We start from the raw sequence: 23,204 nt of genomic DNA on the forward strand, positions 1-23,204 counted from the left end.
ATCAGCGCCCCACACTCCTCTTTTAGGGTAAAAATGAGCTGAAATGCTCATAACTAATGTTTATATATGTTGGGTCTTGGGCCCACTTAGGCCCAGTTCACTTATTTTTGTCCGTTGGCCCAATTTTTGACCAAAACCTTTAAGATTAGCGCTCTAAATCGCACTTCAAATATTTCTACCTCCCCTAATTATAATTCCTCATTTCTTAATCCTATTTACTCATAATCAATTTTCTCAGCTGCAGTACCAGACAGGTCTCAGCCGGTACTGCCGGTCAAAATTCTACTGCGCGCTTTTACGCAGAAAACTATGTCTTCCGACTCGGAAAAACTCACTGAATCCAAATATCATATTTAAATTATCAAATTCCAATTGCCAAATCTTCCAAGCATATTCGCTCCTACTTAACTCATCATTTAATTAATTTCGGTTAGACCGGGTATTACATTCTACCCCCCTAACAGAAATTTTCACCCTCGAAAATTCCATCCATCACTACGAGTACACGAGCGTAGTCTGCCGTTATATCCAACGCATAACAGTTCCAAGGTCCTTTTACTCTGCGCGCTTCCGTTGCCGCGCTCTGATTTCTCTATCTCTGAGGATCTCGGTCATTCGTTCCTTACTTTTATCGTCTCATCAACTCACACCCTATTAAATCTCAAATCATGTCATCAATACTATTGTCATCATCGTTAATCATAGCCATCATCCCACATCACTATAATCAATCAAAGCTTTCTTCGTTTTTAGAATTCAATGAGTTTGGACTAATAAGCTGACAAATTCTTAAGAATCCGCTTTCCTCTAATAATCTATAAAAGCTTTCAAGACACATCTCTTTTGTTGAAGTTACTCAGATCAAAAATCATTTTCAAAAATATAACCAACACTCCTTCAAATTCTTGGGAGAATTTTCAACAGCACCTCCCTAAAAATTGGAGTTTACCACCCGTCACGGGTTCCCTCAAACCAATCTCAGTACTGCATCAACATTTCAATTTAATGGTTTTCACATTCTTCTTTCAAAACCAATCATTACAAATCCCAAACTAAATCCAAGGTCACTATGACCAAACATCATAGCACTCATCTCTCGAACACAACAACTTGCACTCAATCATCATCTAAATCCGACTATGCATCAATGGTAATTTCCTCATCCATTTCGGAACCATTAAGGCTCACCGTCGCAATTAATTCCAATTATCGAGAATCAGTATCTGTATAAGCTCACTAAACTTTTAAGTACTCAAAGCATAAATCATTTTTAATCATATCCCACTTTTCCTTATTATTACCATACTATGCTAACGCTTTTAGCAAGCTTCCGCTATGCCACTTTGATTTCTCGTCAAGTATTAGCTCCATCACTTATTTCCTCAAGTACCCAACCACAACTTAGTATGACTGGCATTTCAAATCAACGTTTCCAAATCCATCATTTAGGACAATTCCTTATCTATTTAAATCAAAGGAACTAAAAGTCACGGGTTCAATCCGTTTTACCAAAAATCTAGAAATCAACCAACTACATAACAAACACAACACATCATTCTCAACAGAAAATCATTTACATCACGGGCATTTATCCATTTGTATTAAGGCAATTCCTTACTCGGACCATCCGGTTTGCTTCTCAGTCTAACATTAAGCTCGACATTCCCAGTTTTACTGTACAGGCGGTATTATAAAATCACACGCTGCCATTTAAGCCTGATTATTGCAATTACCTCAATCTTACTGCCGCAATCGGCCCGCATCCTGACTCTCTCCTTGTTGGCAATTTCTTGATACATGCCCTGGTAACCCGCACTTGTAACATACGCCTAACCCCAATCGGCATGGCCTATCTGGGTGATGACTTCCACATCTTTGACAGCTCGAAACATCAGAAGAAGTCGATGTCCGCTTTCCCTTACCATTTCTTTGGGACTCCTCACTCGTCGCAAAGTTATTCCGCCCTTGGGGAAAGTGTTGCATGTATCCTCTCTCCTTAAACTCTCGACCCCTTGGTGCAAATCTTTGGTTGTGCTCTCTATGACTTCCTTTCTCTGTAACCATCCTCTTCACACACTCTTCAGCAATTCTGCTCTTATTCACCAACTCTGAAAAAGTTCGGATCTCCATTGGTCCCACTGAACTCAAGATGTCACTCCGGAGCCCTCCTTCATACTTAATGCATTTCCATTCCTCGAAGTCTCCCGGAGCTCCCTGACACATGCGGGAAAACCTAAATAGCTCCTCAAATTTGTCTGTATACTCAGATACGGACATAGCACCTTGCTTCAACTGTAGTAACTCCAATTCCTTGGCTGTCCTGGCGGAATTTGGAAAGTACTTCTTATAAAATTCTACCTGGAAGGCATCCCAAGTGATAGGATCATCCCCCTGTTGTAGGAGACGTCGAGCCCCTTGCCACCAATCCGATGCTTCCTCCGTGAGCAGATAGGTAGCAAATTCAACACACTGCTCTTCAGGCACCAACTGCGCTTGTAGTGCTCGCTCCATGGCCTGAAACCAAGTATCAGCTTCAGTCGGATTGGTGGTTCCCTTGAACTTAGGTGGATTAACCTTTAAAAAAGTTGCCAGTGTCATCGGGCCCTGAGCTTCCCTTCTGCCATTGCCATTATTGTTTATCTGTTGCCCAAGAGCCTCCGCAGTGGCTTGCATAGCAGCAGCCATATTCTCCAACGCCGCCATAAGATTTACCGGGTTATTCGGGTTGACTTCCGGTTCCTGCGTGCTAGTACGATCTCTCTCACGTCCCTGACTGGGTCCACGAGGCGCCATCTGGTTCCTATACACACCAAACAATCGATATCAAGTTGATCAGTCTCAATATCGGAAGTATAGTGCTTCAAAGTACCAAAGGTACACTCATGGACTTCATGCTAGATGTATCGGTTGGATACCCTAACTAGCACAGGCACAGACTCAGAGTATGCATTGAAGCATAAGCAGTTCCATCCCTCAGGCTCACGAGGACGAACTGCTCTGATACCATAATGTAACACCCTAATATGCAAATCCTTATGCTCGAGTCATAAGTCAATGATATTATGGTGATACGACTCTCAAGTGGATTTTTAATATATAAATATAGGTAAATTCGAAAGGAATATTAATCGAGAAGCCTGAAAAGAGTAGAAATAAAATCGCGAAGACGTTTCACTCACGTTTCGACAACGAAAAGTTAAACTGTTAGCCCGAATGCGATATGCGGACAAGGCATAAAGGAGATTAAGAGATAGATAACAGATAGATATATATAACATAAGTAATAGCCACTAGTCGCGACCCGCGAAGTTTAGGCCGGCTAGGGTACAGTATGAAAGTAACTGACAACAGTACATCCTAATCTCTCCCAAAGGAAACATAAAAGCCTCTATAGGCAAGTTCCAAAAGAGTTCAACACATAATATAATATCTTCAAAACAAAGGTGGAGAGATTCTAAGCAAAACACAAAGTAGAGAAAATAAAGATCTTCGCCGTCTCTCAGACGAACCACAGCTCACTTCTGAGCACCTGGACCTGTATCTGAAAAACAAGAGATATATACGGAATGAGAACCCCGGGCCCATGGGTTCCCAGTACGGTAAAAGTGCCAAATAAATACAATGCACTGCAATAAAAACTCACTAAGCATCCTAAACTCCTTTTCACCAAATATCCAGCCTAGATTCTCACTAATCCATAAATAGGCATCTGTCGTAAGGGGATACTAAATCTAGTTCATGTTACACATGCTTCCCAATTCGCTGATTCTTCCACGAATCAGACTCAGAATCATAAGCAAAACCATTACCAGTTGTTCTGCCTCAGCAACTCTATATCAATACATCATACCCTCGCCTGGAGCTAGTGAAATCACATCACTGCGTCTACCCAGGGGGCTCAAATGATCTCATTCAAAAATCATCATCATTATGCAATCGCATTATCAATTCATCTCATCAAGAACAGCCCCCAACATCCACCAACACCATCATGAGGGATCTCTCAGTTGTACAAACACAAGCAATACAGACAAGTAATACACAAATAAGGTACAAGTAGAACAAGTAGCATGTAATCAGGTAACATAGCATATATGATATAGAAATCCAAAACAAATAGGCAAACCCAAACAATTCAAACATATGCAAATGATGTATGCATGCCCTATGGCTGATGATATCATCTGTCGGTTATATAGCCAACCCGACACGTCCTGGTAGCTAACCATGGACAGAAACACCCCTTGCGGAGCAAGTAGGTTTGAGCTACAACCCCCTTGCTACTACCCGCTCAGCCCAGAGCCAGTGGAACAACCACTACTGCGGCTACTACCCAGGCGGGTGTTTAACAGTCCAACCTGGAGCGAGTGGATTCACCACTACTACCGCTACTACCCAGGCGTCACAATCTCTGACCTGGAGCAAGTGGGACGAACCACAACCCTTGCTACTGCCCAGGTATCTCAAGCATTAACCCGGAGCAAGCGGGACGAACCACAACCCTTGCTACTGCCCAGGTATCTTAAGCATTGACCCGGAGCAAGCGGGACGAACCACAACCCTTGCTACTGCCCAGGTATCTTAAGCATTGACCCGGAGCAAGCGGGACGAACCACAACCCTTGCTACTGCCCAGGTATCTTAAGCATTTATTCATTCAATCTCAATTCAAATTATCAATCTTCATTGTTATCAAATCTCAAACATTAACCTGGAGCAAGTGGGACGAACCCCAACCCTTACTACTACCCAGGTATCAGAGTTACATTCATTCAAAACTCTATAATTAACTCATTTATCATAAACATCCTTTTCCGTCTCATACCCGGAGCAAGTGGACAACGCCACTGCCTACTACCTGGGGTTACACATCACATTTCAACATTTTCCATTATTATCCATTCAACACATTCATTCATTAATCATATATGCATTTATACTCAGCCATAATCAATAATGGCTTTGCCGTGACCCGGCAATAACTCAGCCATCCGGCTCATGGTTCAATCAAGAACCAGCCATTTATCAATAGATATAGCCCTTCGGCTCATGGCATACACAGTACTCCTACCGTCATCCTCCATATCTCATATAATCATCGTTGATCACCATTGATCATAACTTTTCCCCTTGCTTCTCTCGCAAGTTACCACATCCCCTAGTTCCTTTCTCATTACTAAGCATATCATAATGATTTAATACATAAGGGGTGAGATCGGAGGCTTAGAAGTATGAGATTTGGCTCTTAGAACTCAAAAATCAACTTTGGCATGAAAGCAGGGCCACGCGTACGCGTACTCCACACGCACGCGTGGATGCCCACAAAGCTCATCGACGCGTATGCGTCATACACGCAGACGCGCAGATTGAAACACAGCCAGACGACGCGTAAGCGTCAGCCACGCGTACGTGTGGGTACACTTGCACCCCAAGCACAAGACTGGCACAATTCTGGCACAACTCTCGGAAAAATGGCTGGGCAATGGGTGCAGCGCATCGACGCGCACGCGCACACCACGCGCACGCGTGGATGGTGCCTTCTCGAAGAACGACGCGTACGCGCCAAGTGCGCCTACGCGTGGAGGCTCATTCTGCTAAAAATTTTCTAAGTTAAAAGCTGCAGAATTCACAGATTCAACCCCCAATCTTCCGACGGACATAACTTCCTCATTTTAAATCGTTTTTCACTCGTTCTTCGAACGGCATGGACATCCCGGATCCAATTTCATTTCTAAACAGATTTGGCACAAAACAAAGATCCGTAGTCCAAGTTATGTCCCGTCAAAGTATGCCCAAAAACCATGTTTTTCATACAAAACCACAAAGTGCCATTTTCAAAACAAGCCATTTTCAACTCTTTTCAAAATCAACCAAAACATGCCAATTTCAACCCTTTTTGAAACCAATCAAAATATATCAAAATCAACATCAAGCCTCCTCAACTCATACATTAACACTTTACCACGAATCACAAGACCATCATATAACCATCTTTACCTATTTCAAGCAAATGGCTAAATTACGAACATATCAACATGTCATACATCCTTCCTCATCTCAATTTCCAACAATACTATTTCCAATCAACCATTATACATAATCAATATCATAATCACTATCACGTGGTATTACCCACAAATCAACCTTAATCATTCCTCAGGCATATATCACAATATATATACCTCTCATGCATCGTCATACCATCAAGACATCAATAATCATAATCACATATATGACCACATAATATTTCTCAACCCAAAACCAAACATACTTCATCTACATAATTTCACCCTTCACTCCTCAAACCTTATTATTCAACAATCAACCCAATCATTCGCATATTCATTATATGAGATTTATCCAATCACTTGTGTCATCATACAATGCACACATCAACTTACCTCCCTTACCTCTTTCCGGCCTCCGGCCCAAAATTTACGGCCTCCGGCCCAATTTCACAATTTAAATGCATAAACCACAAATTAATACTCATTACCCAATACATCAAATTTTCAATACACCAAACATACAAGGCCACATAATTCTCAATCCAATCATTAATTTCACATTACATACCAACCATGCATATTAGCACCAACCATTTACACAATCCAAACTTAATCCTAGGGGCATCTAGCCTAGGAATTCTCATCACACCACACGGTACTTAAATGAAACTTAAACCGTACCTCTTGTAGCCAAATCAATTGAGCCTCTTCTATGGAAGTCTCTACCAACCCTTAGCTCCAAGCTTCACCAAAGCTCCACAAGTAATACCAACCTCCCAATTGTGCATCAAAATCACCAAATACACTAACATAACCAATATCACATACATACATCAACCTAGGGCTCATAAAGATGATAAATCACAAGGGTTTGAGTACTTCTTACCTCAGTCCATATGAAGTAGGGATAGAACCCACTTAGAATCCATGTTGGAGTATCCCTAAACACCCAAAATCACAAGATTTCAACACTAACTTCCCAAAAACGTGTAACAGTGGGGAATTTCGAAAACTGGGTAGAGATGAATGGAATAATCACCACAAAACTTAGATAGAATTGTAGAGGATGAGAAGAGCGACGCGTGGCCGCAAACGGCTCGTCAATCGGAGCTCTGTAGCTCAAGTTATGGTGGTTTGAAGATCAAAGAGAGTTAGGTTTTCTCTCTTCTCTTCTCTCTTCTCAAATCAGCGCCCCACACTCCTCTTTTAGGGTAAAAATGAGCTGAAATGCTCATAACTAATGTTTATATATGTTGGGTCTTGGGCCCACTTAGGCCCAGTTCACTTATTTTTGTCCGTTGGCCCAATTTTTGACCAAAACCTTTAAGATTAGCGCTCTAAATCGTACTTCAAATATTTCTACCTCCCCTAATTATAATTCCTCATTTCTTAATCCTATTTACTCATAATCAATTTTCTCAGCTGCAGTACCAGATAGGTCTCAGCCGGTACTGCCGGTCAAAATTCCACTGCGCGCTTTTACGCAGAAAACTATGTCTTCCGACTCGGAAAAACTCACTGAATCCAAATATCATATTTAAATTATCAAATTCCAATTGCCAAATCTTCCAAGCATATTCGCTCCTACTTAACTCATCATTTAATTAATTTCGGTTAGACCGGGTATTACAGATTGCATTTCATGGCTAGTAAAAATAGAGCAAAAATAGAGCTTTATCAACGATGAAAACACCCCACCACAAACAAATAAAAAGCCAACTAAATCCTTGAAAATCAAGCTATGATTGTTGAAAAAAAAAGGCCACTGTGTACTCACCTCAATAATAATAACAATGGTGCTTCTTTAACAACAGCACTGTGAACTCTGTGAATTTCACAGCGACACTGGTTGTCCCACGAAATTTTCGAACTCGCAAACCCTAAACTACTGCACTAAGCTTTCACCATTGTCAGACAAAGAGGGAGTCTAAGCGTTTTGGTGTTGGAGAAAGGAAAGAGAAGACTGTGAGTGATCAAAATCCATATGGCTCCAACATTTGGTTTTCTTCATTCATGTAAAACAGTGACATTTTACTCTTCTTAGGCACCAAAACCCTAAACAACGCCATATGGAACATCCACCGTGGCAGCCACTTGTCAGATCAGCACTCCGATTTGCTTACTCAGGTCGGAAATAGGCTTGTGGACTTTTATGGAGCTTGGAGTTCAATCTCGAGAACCAAAATGGTGCAATTGAAAATTCAGAAGTGAAATTGGTGCAGAAGCCCAATATGAGGAACCATTTTGAGAATTTAGGTTTAAGTTACTTTTGAAAAAAAAAAGTTTAAATAATAAATGACTATATTAAAAGTAACTTATAAATAAGTTATTTTGTATTTGAATTTTTAGTTCTAAAAGTAATTATTTTATAGAAATATTTATAGTAATGCAAATGGGAAGCTCATATGCTGATGTGGCGCTCATACGTAAAGTCTGGGAGTTTATTTGCTTAGGTGTCGTCACTAGAAATTTTTAGATTTATATTTATAAATTATAAATTATTATTTTCTTAGGTTGTTATTTTCAAATTTTAAATTATTTGTTTGGATTATTATATTTAGGTTGTTATTTTTAAAATTTTAAATTATTTTATTTAGATTATTATTTTTTAAATTTTAAATTATTTTAGTAAAGTTATTATTTTTTAAATCTTAGATTGAGTGTACTTAGGTTGTTATTTTTTAAATTTTAAATTGTTTTATTTAGGTTGTTATTTTTTAAATTTTAACATTATGTTTTAAAAATTTGTTGATAATTTTTAGCACTATTTTTTAAATTTTTGTAGATTTTTTTCAAAAGTTGCAGCTATATACGTAAATTTGAATATATTTATTTACTTTATCTACAAATTTAATTCAAATTTCAATTAAAGTTAATCAAATTTAAAAAATTTTAGCTATGAGTCAACTATAAAAGTATAATTTATATGTGTAGCACCACAATTCAAAGTACATCAAATCCTTTCTTTACACACATCCAAAATCTAAAATTTCTCTATTTATTCTAATGGCTGGTATTCACAAAATCACAGAAATCAATCCTACAATTGACAGTTTGTGTATATGTATACGAGTGATATGATTATGGACACTACCAAATTACGAAAATTCTTCATTGCCATACTCAATTGAGATGGTGTGGCTCGATGAAGACGTGAGTAGGTGTAATCGTAGTCTTTGATGAGGAGGCAAAACAAGTTTTGGAAAAGAGTTGTGTAGAAATACTTGATCCACTCCTATCAGTAAGTTCTAACCAATATTTATTTCTAAAAACATTAGTGAAGATATTTTTAATGATAATTTTTATATTATTTATTATTAATATATTATGTAATACCCTGCACAAAGGAGATCTATTGGATACACCTACACTTTTGCTCAACCTAATTTATAAGACCTTCCTCTTCATCGTTAAAGTTCAAATATCTGATAATCCATATTTTTCACCTTCTTATAAAGTTAAGAAGGTGACTCATAATGTGGACCTCATAAATAAATTCAAAAAGGCTCACCCTATTTAAATTGTGAGTACAATTATAAGTGTATTTTCTATTAAAAATCAGTTTATTTTTCTCTTCCTTGGTCATTAGTAGTATCTAATTTATAAATAATAATTAATAACTAATTATAATTTTAGGATGTTGACTACACCGATTATTTGCTTCCAATTTCAAAGGCATCCTCAATCATTGAAGGGGAGAAAGTAGAAGGTGCTAAGGTATTTATTCAAACAATAAATTTTTTATTTGTTTGTTTTCTCAAAGTTAGATCTTTATTTTATTCAAAAAAATATTATTGAGATAAAATCAAATGTGAGAAGGAAGTCTTTAATTTAACATAGTATTTTGTACAGAATTTGTTGCTTGAATTCTCCAACGAAGTTGCGAACAATGATGAAATCGAAGTGTTGAAAAATGCTATTACACCAGCCAAGCGACTATCCTCGGAGTCGGAAGATTCGAAGGTGCAAGGAGATACCTCAACTTGCAAAAAGATCAAGATTGAGAATGAAACTTGAGAATTTGGATGCACGTATTTTGAAATCCCTTTTAGAGTCTATCTTGTTAGAAACAAGAGACTAAACTAGAGAAAGGATTTGTGTGTTATTGAGTGTATTCAAGTTGTCTGGAACGATACAATATAGAAGGGTATTTATAGGTGCTAAGAGAATCGTAATAATAAAGACGTAATCTCCTATAATAAATATTCAGATATACTAAATAATACTAATTGAGCCTAATTGATCCTAATTATATTCTAACAGCCCCCCTCAAACTCAAGTGACAACTTGAGTTTGAAACTTATTTAAAATAACGAAATAAAAAAATGCATAAACTAATAGAACGGATGCAGATGGAACTGTCGGAAGAAAGCGCAGATGGAACTGCCGCTGTCGGAAGGAAGCACAGTAGAACTGCTGCGGGTACAGACAGAACTGCCGGAAGGAAGCGTAGATGGAACTGCCACTATCTGAAAGAATTAGGAAGCGCAGACGGAGTTGCGCTTGTCGGAAAGAAGCGCAGACGAAACTGCCGCTATCTGAAGAAAATGCAGACGGAACACACGGAACTGCCACAAGAAAACACAGACGAAACACAGACGGAACTGCCACGAGAAAAACGCTAATGGAACTGCCACGAGAGTACACAGATGGAACTACCACGAGAGAACACAGACGGAACTACCACGAGAGAACGCAGACGAAACTGCAACAAGAGAGAATGCAGACGAAACTGCTATGAGAGAGAACGCAGACGTAATTGCCACGAGAGAACGAAAACTATATGATTTCTTCATGAGAATAGGTAAGCAGCGGATGACAATGGTGTTTGATCATTCGACTTGAAAAAGAACACAAGACAAAGAAAATAGGTTAGTTGGTAAGGTGAAAAAGCATCAAAGGAGTGACAAAAGGGAAAGAAGAATGGCATAGAAAAAAATACAAAAAATTCGGTAATTTCACCGCAAGGAAAACAACCTATCATCTTCAAGGAGGATACCATGGCTCTGATACCATGTTAGAAACAAGAGACTAAACTAGAGAAAGGATTTGTGTGTTATTTAGTGTATTCAAGTTGTCTATTCAAGTTGTTTGGAACGATACAATATAGAAGGGTATTTATAGGTGCTAAGAGAATCGTAATAATAAAGACGTAATCTCCTATAATAAATATTCAGATATACTAAATAATACTAATTGAGCCTAATTGATCCTAATTATATTCTAACATATCTAATAGAATAATGGCATAATGCCAAGCATATGGTTGTTTTGGTGCGAATATTGTCTTTTCTTGAGTTGTTATTTTTCTTTTGGTTCTTTTCGATTTTTATGTTTGAAATTTAGAATTTTTAAAAATATAAGTTGAAGTTATTTGGTTATTGCTTGTGGTTTTATTTTTAATTCTATTCACACCGTTGATATTCTGTTAATTTTTAATTTAGTATTTAATGTCATAAAGTTATAAATTTCTCATATGAATTATTGTTGATACAATTAAGTTAGTTATTGATTTTTAATATGTACTTATTTAAAAAAAATCTAATTATAATTTTTAATTAAAGTAGTATGTTTACAATTTTAAATTTAAATTCAAATAATTTTTTTTGGTGAAATAAGGGGTCAAGGACCCAAAGACAGGAAACAAAACAAACAGCAAAACAGAAATAAAAACTCAAGACCCCCTTAACTTGAGGGTCTCGAAACAGTCACAAAGCAGCACATAGCTAATAAAAGGGGGGGGGCTTGATCAAACAGGTGCAACCCCATAGGGAGTTCCTGTCCCTTCTTGGCTAGGATATCCGCCACAGAATTAGCTTCTCGGAGGGAATGAAGCCAAACGACTTTATTTATTCTAGCTGCCAAGGCACGGATATCCTGGACTAGCGGAGCACAGGGGTGAGTGGGGCAGCATCCGCGATTGATGAAGTTAATGGCTTCAGCAGAGTCGGATTGAACAACAAGGTACTGGTAGTCATTAGCAGTGACAATATTCAGCCCATAGATAACTGCCCATAATTCTGCATGCATAATAGAGCAGTTCCCCAGTTTACAGTAGAATCCTTTTAAGAATCTGCCATTCGAGTCTCTGAAGACACCGCCACAAACTGCATTATTTGTATGACCAAACCAGGAACCGTCGACGTTAACTTTGACCCACCCCTCCTCAGGACGACACCAGCGTATAAAAGATTCACCGGCAGCTTGGGTGTTATGCGGTTTTAAATTGCTACTAGAAATTCTGAAGAACTCCTCGGATTGAGCTCTAATTTGGTTAATGGCCGTGGTGACATGAACCGATTCTCCATTAAAGACAAACTTATTTCAGAAGTACCATATAGAAGATATCGCAACACCAAACAGGCAATTCCAGATATTATTAGCCGTCAGATTTTGAAATAACCAATCATTGAGCTCAGTATTGAAAAAGGAGCTCCTTCCGTTAGGGGGGATAAGACTATTCCAGATGCTCATAGCATATGGGCAATCCCGAAGCACATGAATGGCTGATTCTTCATGGCACCGGCACCTTGGGCAAGAATCATCATTAGTTAAGTGTCTTCACCTTCTCTCTGCGTTCGTAAGAATAGCATTGTGGGTTACCAGCCAAAGAAAGGTTCTAATTCGCTCTGGGCCCTGCCAACTCCACACCAGCCGGAAGTTCTTGTTAGGAGCATAGTGGTCCTCCATGGTCACCTGATAGGCTAATTTCGTACTGAATGAACCGTCCGAGGAGGGCCCCCAGGCCAGGTGGTCCGCCTCCTTCCAAGGGGACGGGGAGAAAATAGCGACAATCTTCTTAACTATCTCCTCAGGCAGCAAACTTCGTAGCTTTCCCACATCTCAATGCCCTGAGATATCAAGAAAGTCCATCAGCATTTTAGAAAAATTAATACTATTGCTTACCTGGATTGTGGATTCACTTAGGCGGCCTACTCCGGGAACCCATAAGTGATCCCAAAACCGGATCTGGGAGCCATCGCCAACTCTCCATATGCAGTTGCGTTCGACGCTGTCCCAAGAGGCACAAATACCTTTCCAAAGGTTGGAATTGCTTCGCCTCTTCGCCACTTTGGGCATAATGTCATTTCCGCATCCATATTTTGACTGGAGGATTATGGGCCAAAGATCATCCTTCCTTGCTATGAGCCCCCAACCTGCCTTCATCATAAAAGCTTGATTCATGCGTCCTGCATGTCTAATTCCCAGTCCGCCAGATTGTTTTGGCTCACATATCTTCCTCCAACTAAGGAGGTGGACCTTTTTGTTTTGGTCGATGTCACCCCAAATAAAGTTCCTACAAATACGATCAATAGAATTACAAGTAGTAGTAGGTAATAAAGCAGAGTGCATATTATATAAAGGCATAGAAGAAAGGACGGATTTCACCAGAGTTGTTCTTCCAGCCAAGGAGAGAGATGAGGCTTTCCAAGAATTTAATCTGGCATGGAGTTTGGTGATGATGTCCTCAAAGGTGTGCTTTGTAACTTTAGAATGCAGAATAGGAACTCCTAAGTACTTTTCCAGATCATCTGTTCTAGCAAACTGTAGGACATTGCTAATCTCTGTTCTCACATTGTGACCCACATTTCTGGAGAAAAAGACTCTAGTTTTCTCTTTACTCACATTCTGGCCAGAGCTCTTGCAGAAAGCTTCAGGACATTTATTAATAGTGTTGGCCTGGTCAACGCTGGCTTCTGCAAAGAGAATAATATCGTCCGCAAAGCACAAGTGAGAGATAGGCGGCCCATCCTTCTTCAGACGAATGGGTTTCCAAAAATCATGCTCCACTGCTGCACTAATAAGTTGTGAAAGTTTTTCTATACAGAGAACAAAGATATATGGAGAGATGGAGTCTCCTTGTCTGATTCCTCTGGTGGGAGAGAATTCTTCCAGCTCCTCCCCATTCCACAACACTTTCATTCTGGCAGTTGAAATACAGGAGAGGATTATGTTTATGAAGCTCTGGGGAAACCAATGTCCATAAGGGTCTCCTTAATAAAGCTCCAATTGAGCCTGTCATAAGCTTTTTCTAGGTCAATCTTAATGGCCATCCAGCCTTTTTTTCCTTTTTTCTGTCTCATTGAGTGAATGATTTCTTGGTTGATGATGATGTTATCGGAGCTCTGTCTACCAGGAACAAAGCTGCACTGATTAGGCATAACCAATTTGCTCATGACACTTCTAACCTGATTGCCAGTATTTTTGTAATCACCTTATACGACACATTACAGAGGCTGATGGGTCTCAGCTGCTTAATGTGTGTCACAGGTTCTATTTTTGGGATAAGGGTGATAAGCGTCTTATTAACCTCTTCTGGAAGATACTTTTGGTCAGATTACACACGTCGCTGCCTATCTTATTCCACTGACTTTGGTAGAAGATAGCTTGAAGTTTGTCTCTGCTCGGTGCCTTCCAACTACCAATGCTAAACATCGCATCCTTGATCTCCTCGTCCGATACATTCCTGCCTATGGCATTGATGTCTGCGCTACTTAAAGTGGGAAACATATTCGTCATGATAAAGGGAATATGATTTTGGTTATCTGTATAAAGATTTGAAAAAAAGGAGGTTGCCATATGCTCAAGGGTCGCCTTTTCAGTTATCCAGTCACCGGTGTCATTCTGGAGGGATGCAATCCTATTCGTTCGTCTTCTAACTATAGTGGAGCCAGGGAAAAATTTGGTGTTACGATCCCCGAAGTTGATCCACTTACTCCTGGCTTTTTGGAACCAAAGAAGTTCTTCCTGGAGGAGAATCTGTTCATACTCCCCCCACAGCTCTTTTTGGAGTTTATCAAGGAAGTAATTATGAGAATGCCCCAAACTTGAGTTAATTCTTTGGAGTCTTCTAAGGATTCTATGTTTCCGTCTAAAGATATCCCCGAAAACTGAATTATTCCACTTCTTGATTTTATTTTTGAAGTTTAGAATGCCCTCAGCCCAGGAGCCATGCACATTTTAAGACGCTTCAACAGCGTTGCCAAAGTCAGGGTGAGTAATCCATGCCGCAAGGAATCGAAACAACCTTCTACCTCTATTCTGCGTGCTACCAGGAAACAGCTGCAGGCAAATAAGGGAATGGTCTGATTTCAACATGGGCATATGTCTAACAAGAGCCTCTGAAAAACCAAATTTATTACATTAAGGCTGGATTTTTTTAATTTTAAGTAAGCAATTGAGTTTGAGAATATTTTTTAAAACTTTATATAATTTATAAGCTACTCTACTAATTACAAAAGATTATAGTAAAGTAATTAGAATTATCAGCCTTATTAAAATGTGAGGTTATTTATACTATTTAAAAGAAAATTTTAATTTGACATTCTTCTATAATTAATTTTGTTTCTAATGTTGTTCTGACAAAATTGAATTAATTTAGAAAATTTTATTTAAAAATTTAAAATTTGTACTAGCTAATTAGAAAACTCTATTTAAAAGTTTTAAATTATTTGCTTAAATTGTTTTACTTAGGTTGTTATTTTTTAAATTTTAGGTTGTTTTGCTTAGATAGTTATTTTTAAAATTTTAAGTTATTTGTTTAGATTGTTATTTTTAAAATTTTAAGTTATATACATATTACTCTTTTAAATCATAAATTATTATTTACTTAAGTTGTTACTTTTTAATTTTAAATTATTTACTCATAAATTAAAATTTTTGAAAAAAATTAATTTAAATTTATTAAACTAAATAAAGATATTATTTAATTATTTAAATTTTGCTAAGATAAATTTTATTTATAAATTAAGTAACAACTTTTGTCGCATAAGATCTCTACCATGTTTAATACGTCTCAGTTATAGTTAAAAAAAATACCTTTTTTAAAATTTATTGATTCTTTTTATTTGAACGTTATGTTTAAAACTTTGAATATTTATGTTTGTTAGGATTTGTATTTTAAATATATTTATATATTTATTTTATCTACAAATTTAATTCAAATTTAAATTAAAGCCAATCAAATACAGAGAATTTTTATCTTTATAGTAATACAAATGAAAATCTCATATGCTGACATGGCGCTCATATGAAAATCTTTATCTTTGGACTTAATGTGAGTAATTTCATGACTACACATCATGAGTAAGTAATTAATTTAAACCAACGTACCGATGTGCACATACTTTCAGAATTGTCAAGTATCCCACGAGATAGATTTAATTTTGTAAATTTTGACACTCTCAATACTCTTGGGTTCGATTACACGTATTTGGTTGATAAGTTTAATATTTTAGAAAAAGTATAATTCATGGATAAAATTATTTATTTTATTGATAATTTCAGTTGTATTTTTTATTTAACAAACTTGTTGACAATAATTTTTTTTATTTTAATTCATCCTAAATGTTATTGGATATTATAACAACTGAGTCTTTGAAAATTAAATAATACGTTATTCATGATTTATTATATTTATTGAGAATTTTAATTAATGAAAATTATTTTTTTAAAATAATTAAAATTAAATTTTATGATATTTTTAATTTAAAATTTATTAAGATTTTTAAAATATTTTTATTATAATAAGATATTTAAAAAAAATAAAAAAATAAAAATTATTATTATTATTATTCATTAATTAATTAATAAGTTTGATAAGAGAAAGAGAATCATTTCTTGGCTTTTGGCCAATGTGAAAAAAAAGTCATACGTAGCTTATGGTAGCTTATGGTTATCGTGTGTGAAAAAAAATCATTTAGTTGGCTTTTCATCCATTCATTCCACCGAATGGAATTTAAGAAAGAAAGAAAGGAATTGAGAATGAGAGAGAGAGAGAGAGGCTTGCATGAGAGAATCATCATCAAGATGTTGTTACTTTTTTAAATTTAACTTATTTGTATAAATTGTTTTGCTTAGGTTGTTATTTTTTAAATTTTAAGTTATTTTGTTTAGGTGGTTATTTTTTAAATTTTAAATTATTTACAGATTACTCTTTTAAATCATAAATTATTATTATTTGTTTAAATTGTTACTTTTTAATTTTAAGTTATTTATTCATAAATTAAAATTTTCAAAAAATTTTTCAAAAAATACATTCCTCAGGTAAGAGGGCTCTTGTATCTCGATTCATGAATTTGCTAAGAGAAGTCGATGATGGATAATCAGTTATTATTTTTTAAATATAAACACTTACACATAATAAATGAGTAAAATGAAACTTATATATTTTAATATTAACTTCATTCTAAGTTTATTTATTTGGATTTGTTTCAAAATTTCATTCTATATATTCGAATTTATTTATTTTAATATTTTGTATTTAAATTGTTATTTTAATTTTATTTTGTTAAAAAAATTTTATAATATTAATTTTTTTTGTACTTGAAGGATTTTAATTTGTAAAAAAAAAATTGTTTTTGCTGAAAATAAATATTTTTTCTATCTTTTTATTTAAAATATTATTATTGATATATTAATATTAAAAATATAAAAAAGAAACATATTTTAAAAAAATACTTTACGTCGTTTTATCTTTATAAAATAAAATAATTAATTAATTATTAATTTTTAAATTGTAACTATTTCTTTAATAACAAATAATTTATAAATCGTGTTTAAAATTTTATGAATTTGTTAATTTTTAAATTTTAAAATATTAAACATATATGTATATAGTTTAATACAATTTTTGTTGTTATTTTTTAAGTTATATAAACACTTATACATATTAGATGAGTAAAATAAAATCTAGAGATTTTAATATTGATTTCAATGTAAAATTATTTATTTAAATTTGTTTTAAGATTTTATTCTATAAATTTAAATTTATTTATTTTAGTATTTTCTATTTAAATTTTATTTTTTTAGGATATTTTTAACATATGCTGAGTTTTCAAATCAATTTGTTTATAATATAGAAGAAAGGGAATGATATCCACGCAAGAGAGAATATTTTATCGGGAGATTAAACTATATTTCACCGGGTACATGTAATATCTACTATATGAAAATTTTGTAATTATTCAAAAAAGTTGCACAACATGAGTCCATTAGGACCAAGGTTCTGAAAACCGAACCGGTCATCGAACCGCTCTAGTTACTGGTTCACTGGTTTATAGGTTCAACCAGTTCGACCGTGGTTGAACCGAAAAAATTATTTTATAATAAAATAATAAATAAAATATAAATAAAAATATTAAAACATAATTATAATTTAATATAAACTTTAAAATATCATCCGAATTAAAAGTACTATATAAATCAGAATGTTATAATCTCATTCAAATACAAACTCAAAAGTCAAATAAGAAAATCAACCAACTAAACATAAAATACCAACATCCAAGTTTGTCATCAATCATATTTATTCATATTCACAATTTTATTACATTCATTCATATTCACAATCCCTTGCCTTATTCAGCAGCACAAAAATTGAATTCAGTGAAACCATTTATCCACTTGAAATGAAAATGGCAAATAAAACACCTGCTCTGAGAACATCAACAACAACATCCCTGCTGATTTTGCATACTTCTGATTCTGATATTCATAAACAGTGGCCACTACATGTTACGATTTAATATTAGGAAGGGTACTAGTTATGCCCATTAGAATTACTTAGTCTTTTAAGAGTATAGATAGACTTTTATAAATGTATTAAAAGAATTAATGAATTGATATTGAACTTGGTTCAACTAGAGAGATGCCCACCAACATACATAAGAATTAATTTACAAAAAATAAATATGCTAATAATCACATTCTATTTGATCTACACAATTTCATTTATGCATGTGTTTTGCAGACAGACGGCAATAGTAATCCATCATATGCAAGACCAAACAAGCAGCAAATCTAAAGAGTAAATAAATGAAAGAAATATAAAAGAAGCAAGTATATATACCTCAAAAAACCCCTCATGTAAACAATGGAAACCATGTTTATTCACAATGAGTTGCTTGCAAGAAATTAAAATGTGCATATACACAGATAGAGTAGGTAGAAAGAGATGTAGAGAGTAGACTAAAAGAGTTTAATTTGGTGATTAAACTGCAGCATTCAACAAAGTAGCAAGACCTCTTCTGCAATTAAGCTCAACGTAATCACTGAGCCAAACTTTCTCAAAACATAACAATTATCAAAATTTATCACAATCTAAACTCATATCTAACAAACAGCTCAAAACTTCAGGCCATCAACACACACCAACACTAGCAACAAAGATCAAACAAATCATCAAATTGCTGTGTGTAATAGTAACAATGCATGTTGCAATTGCTCATATACATTCTTTTAACTTTGACAAAAACTTCAGTTAATCACTAATCAGTAAACAATTATTAAACACACTCACAGTTCATCATGTTGAATCACAGTTCAGTTTCAGTAATCAGTTTCACTAATCACTCATTAGTCAATAATCACAGTACACGGAGAATCACAGTTCAGTTTCATGTTGAACTTGAATCAGTTCACACTTCACAGTTTCACACTACACAGTTCGAAGAAAAATTAAACAGGGAGACAGAATTGAACCAGTTCACAGTTTCGGTGTTCATCATCTTGAATTACAACTCACTTTCAATTCAAAGTAAAATACCTCCAATCAGTTTGAGTAATCAACTAATCACACTACACAGTTCAAAGAAAATTAAAACAGGAGAGTGGGAGACACAGACAGCGAAGGCACCTTCAAGACAGAACATGCAAGTATGCAATAGGGAGAGTGAGAGTGAGGCGGTGGGAGACAGCGAAGGCACCTTTTCAGTTCTCCACGGCTGCTGCGGTGGCTCGACGGCGATTCTCGACCCGTGTGAGAGTGAGGCACTGAGGAGTTCTCACTTCTCAGTACAATTCTCGACGGCGAGCCCTCGACCCGTGTGACGCGGTGACGCCAGTGACTTCAGTTAAGCAAGCTTGCTCGAAGAAGAATCATCAACAATGGGAAGTTGGGAACCACTGAAGCAGAGAGAGCAATGAAGGGAATTAGGGATCTCAGTCTCAGCCTTGGCCCTTGGGAGTTTTCGTGATTTAGGGATTCAAACTTCAGGGGACTAAAAAACGGCAGCGTTTTGTTGCTTACTTAAAAACCGGCCGGGTCACGGTTCGGTTTTACGGACCGGTTATTGGCCGGTTCGCCAGTTCAATTTCGGTTTTTTAATTTTGCGGTTTTGATGATTAACCGATCCGTTTTTAGGTCCAGTTTACGGTTCGACTGGTCTAATTGGCTGGTTCGAACCGATTTTCAGAACATTGATTAGGACAGTTAATGGGATTACATATCCTAACTTCCAAGATGTTTTCTATTTTATGGGACTATTGCTTGACGATAGAAAATTTATTGCAGCTATTAATGAGGTCTGGTCATCAATTGAAAAAACTGTTTATGATGCTATTGATATCTTGTGTTAACAAACTAAATCGTATTTGAAATGCAACTTAGACATTATTGGCTGACGGGATACTATATATGAGGAGAAAAATATTGAAAACCAAGGTATTTCACCATGTGGTAAATTATTATCGCATATAGGACTCTACTTGCTAAAATCAGTGTTCACTAATGGGCAACTTCACATTGCATTGTTTTGTTAAGAGTTAAGAGTCGCAATAGTCTTAACATTCTACTTCTAGATGAAGAGAGCAATCCAAACTCATCAACAACAAATGTCGTGTTTAACGAAGTTTTTAATAATGTTTAAATAAGAAAATAGTATTTTCATTTTAGTAACATATTATGATTTATACTTTTGTATAAATATTTGTCGTAGATATAACTAATTTATTAACTATACTTTTAGACTTGAAATAAAATGTGTAACATGAAGCACAACATCATATGCTAATTATTTTTCTAACGAGATTAGTAAAATACTTGGTTGTCGATAAATTTTCATTAGTCTTATAATATAAAGTTTAATATAAAATTGACATTCTACTATTACAGTTATATATATATGTTCTTATTTTTTCAGGTCTCTTTCTTTATAACTTAAGAATATTATAGACTTCAACCTGTTTCATTTGCATTTTACTTTGAATAAAGATAAAACAACATATTAAATACATTTATTATATAATAACAATGATAGTATTATACTAAACTTTAGAAATTTATGATTATAAAATATTATTTTCGATTTACCATGTTAAATTAAAATGTAAGCCCATGCATCGCACGGGTTTAACACTAGTATGATAAAAAATAGTAGTATTATGAGAGAAGTCATTTTTTTTAACTTTTCTATAAACTAGTGTTAAACCCGTGCGATGCACGGGCTTATATTTAAATTTGATAAGTTAAATTAAAAATAATATTTTATAATCATATATTTTTTAAATTTAGTATAACACTATCATCATCGTTATATAATAAACGTGTTAAATATGTTGTTTTATCTTTATTCAAAGTAAAATATGAATAGAAGAGTTCAAAGTTTATAATATTCTTGAACCATAAGGAGGGAGATAAAAAAATAAGAACATATATAACTGTAATAATAACATGTTAATTTTACCCTAAATTTTATATCAAAAAGCTAATAAAAATTTATTGACAACCTAGTATCTTACTAACTTCATTAGAAAATCATTGGATGTTGTGCTCCTTGTTACACATTTCATTTCAAATTTGAAAAAAGAGTTATAGATAAATTAGTTATATCTATAGTAAATATTTGTACAAAAGTGTAAATCATAACATGCTATTAAAATGAAAATAATATTATTCTTACCTAAATATTATTAAAAACCTCTTTGAACACGACATTTGTTGATGACTTTGGATTGCCGTATTCGTTTAGAATTAAAATCCTGAGGCCACTGCGACTCTTAACTCTTGACAAAGCAACATAAAGTTGTCCATGGGTGAACACTGATTTTGGCAAATAAAGCCGTACATGTGATAATGATTGACCCTGACTCATGTTAATGGTCATTGCAAAGCATACTGTTATTGAAAATTGTCTCTGTTGGAACTTAAATGGCAATCCTAAATCTGAAGGGATCAAGTTCATTCTTGGAATGTACACTTTATCTCCAATATTTCTACCGGTCACTACCGTCGCTCCAATTACGTTGCTGCCAAGTTTGTTAACTATTAATCTTGTCCCGTTGCATAAACCTAAAGTCTGGTCTATGTTTCGCAGTAGCATTATAGCGACTCCTGACTTCAAAGTTAACTTGTGATTGAGTAGTCCCGAACATTTGATGTCATTTAGAAACTCTGGTGTGAACCACTCTTGTTTTACGTCTTCATTCTCATCAGTTTGACATGTTGTGTCAGAGCTCAAATACTCATTTTCCATCCTTGGAAAGATTGTCAAGACAAAATTGTTTACCTTCTCGACACTCTTAAGTGTGGGTGCAAGAATTGCTCTACTCTGAAAATACTTGTAATCTGACATGTTTTGCAACAAATTTAGATATGCAAAGTCTACCAAATGAGAGAGAAGATCATCAGTAGTTGTAATCAATAGATCATCTGGAATTTCAACTTCTGATTCATCACCAACAACAGAGCCAATATTTCCATTTCCAACATCAAGTATCCAATTAGCAAATATCTTCATTTCACCTTCATCTTGATCCAAAGAAGACATTAGAAGCCTCATATTCGTATGCAGTTTCAGAACCTTACAAAATGACCACAGATGAGATGAGTTAATAGCGGATGCTAATATATCGTGTCTACTTCCTTTCGAAATCACCGGAAGTATCTGTCTGAAATCACCTCCTAGAACAACAATCTTACCACCAAATGGTTGATGTGTCTTATGTTGATCGGTAACTGACATAAGATTCTTGAGTGTCCGATCAAGTGCTTTAAAACGGCAGTTGTACCTTCCATCGCATACAATATATTGAGAACTCAAAATTGGATCCTGTTTTGGACTTCTCTGATCTCTCCTCATACCACATCATGGCGTCGCAATGCCGACAAAAAATTCTGGGTCACCAATATCTATCACATCTAATAATCACCAAGATAATAAATTGTTTTAGTTATATCTGCAACAAATACTTTATATAAAAATATACCTTTCTTTCACCATGTTAAGTATAAAAATAATATTCATAAAAGATTACCGAAAAATGTAATTTATGGATTAAAAAGATGAGATCATATAATACAATTTTATTGTGCCAACTTCAAGATTTAAGTTTTACAATCAATCAATGTTCAAATACAAAAATTATAATATATAACCATATCTTAGTTTAAATTTTAAAACTTGAACACTAAACGATA

The 23,204-nt window shown here is 35.1% G+C and overlaps 1 protein-coding gene across 1 annotated transcript; it reads right to left on the bottom strand.

Annotated features, from left to right (window-relative positions):
- Window positions 1–21,687: 21,687 nt before the first annotated feature.
- On the bottom strand, window positions 21,688–22,866 carry LOC130933821 (uncharacterized). Its single transcript, XM_057863428.1, has one exon. The coding sequence runs from the start codon at window positions 22,864–22,866 to the stop codon at window positions 21,688–21,690; it is 1,179 nt and encodes a 392-aa protein (XP_057719411.1).
- Between the last annotated feature and the right edge of the window lie 338 nt (window positions 22,867–23,204).

The sequence above is a fragment of the Arachis stenosperma genome, chromosome 6 (assembly GCF_014773155.1).
Source record: "Arachis stenosperma cultivar V10309 chromosome 6, arast.V10309.gnm1.PFL2, whole genome shotgun sequence".
Classification (NCBI taxonomy): Eukaryota; Viridiplantae; Streptophyta; class Magnoliopsida; order Fabales; family Fabaceae; genus Arachis; species Arachis stenosperma.

Coding starts and splice junctions, on each gene's coding strand:
- LOC130933821 (XM_057863428.1), bottom strand. CDS start 22,866: ATGAGGAGAGATCAGAGAAGTCCAAAACAGGATCCAATTTTGAGTTCT.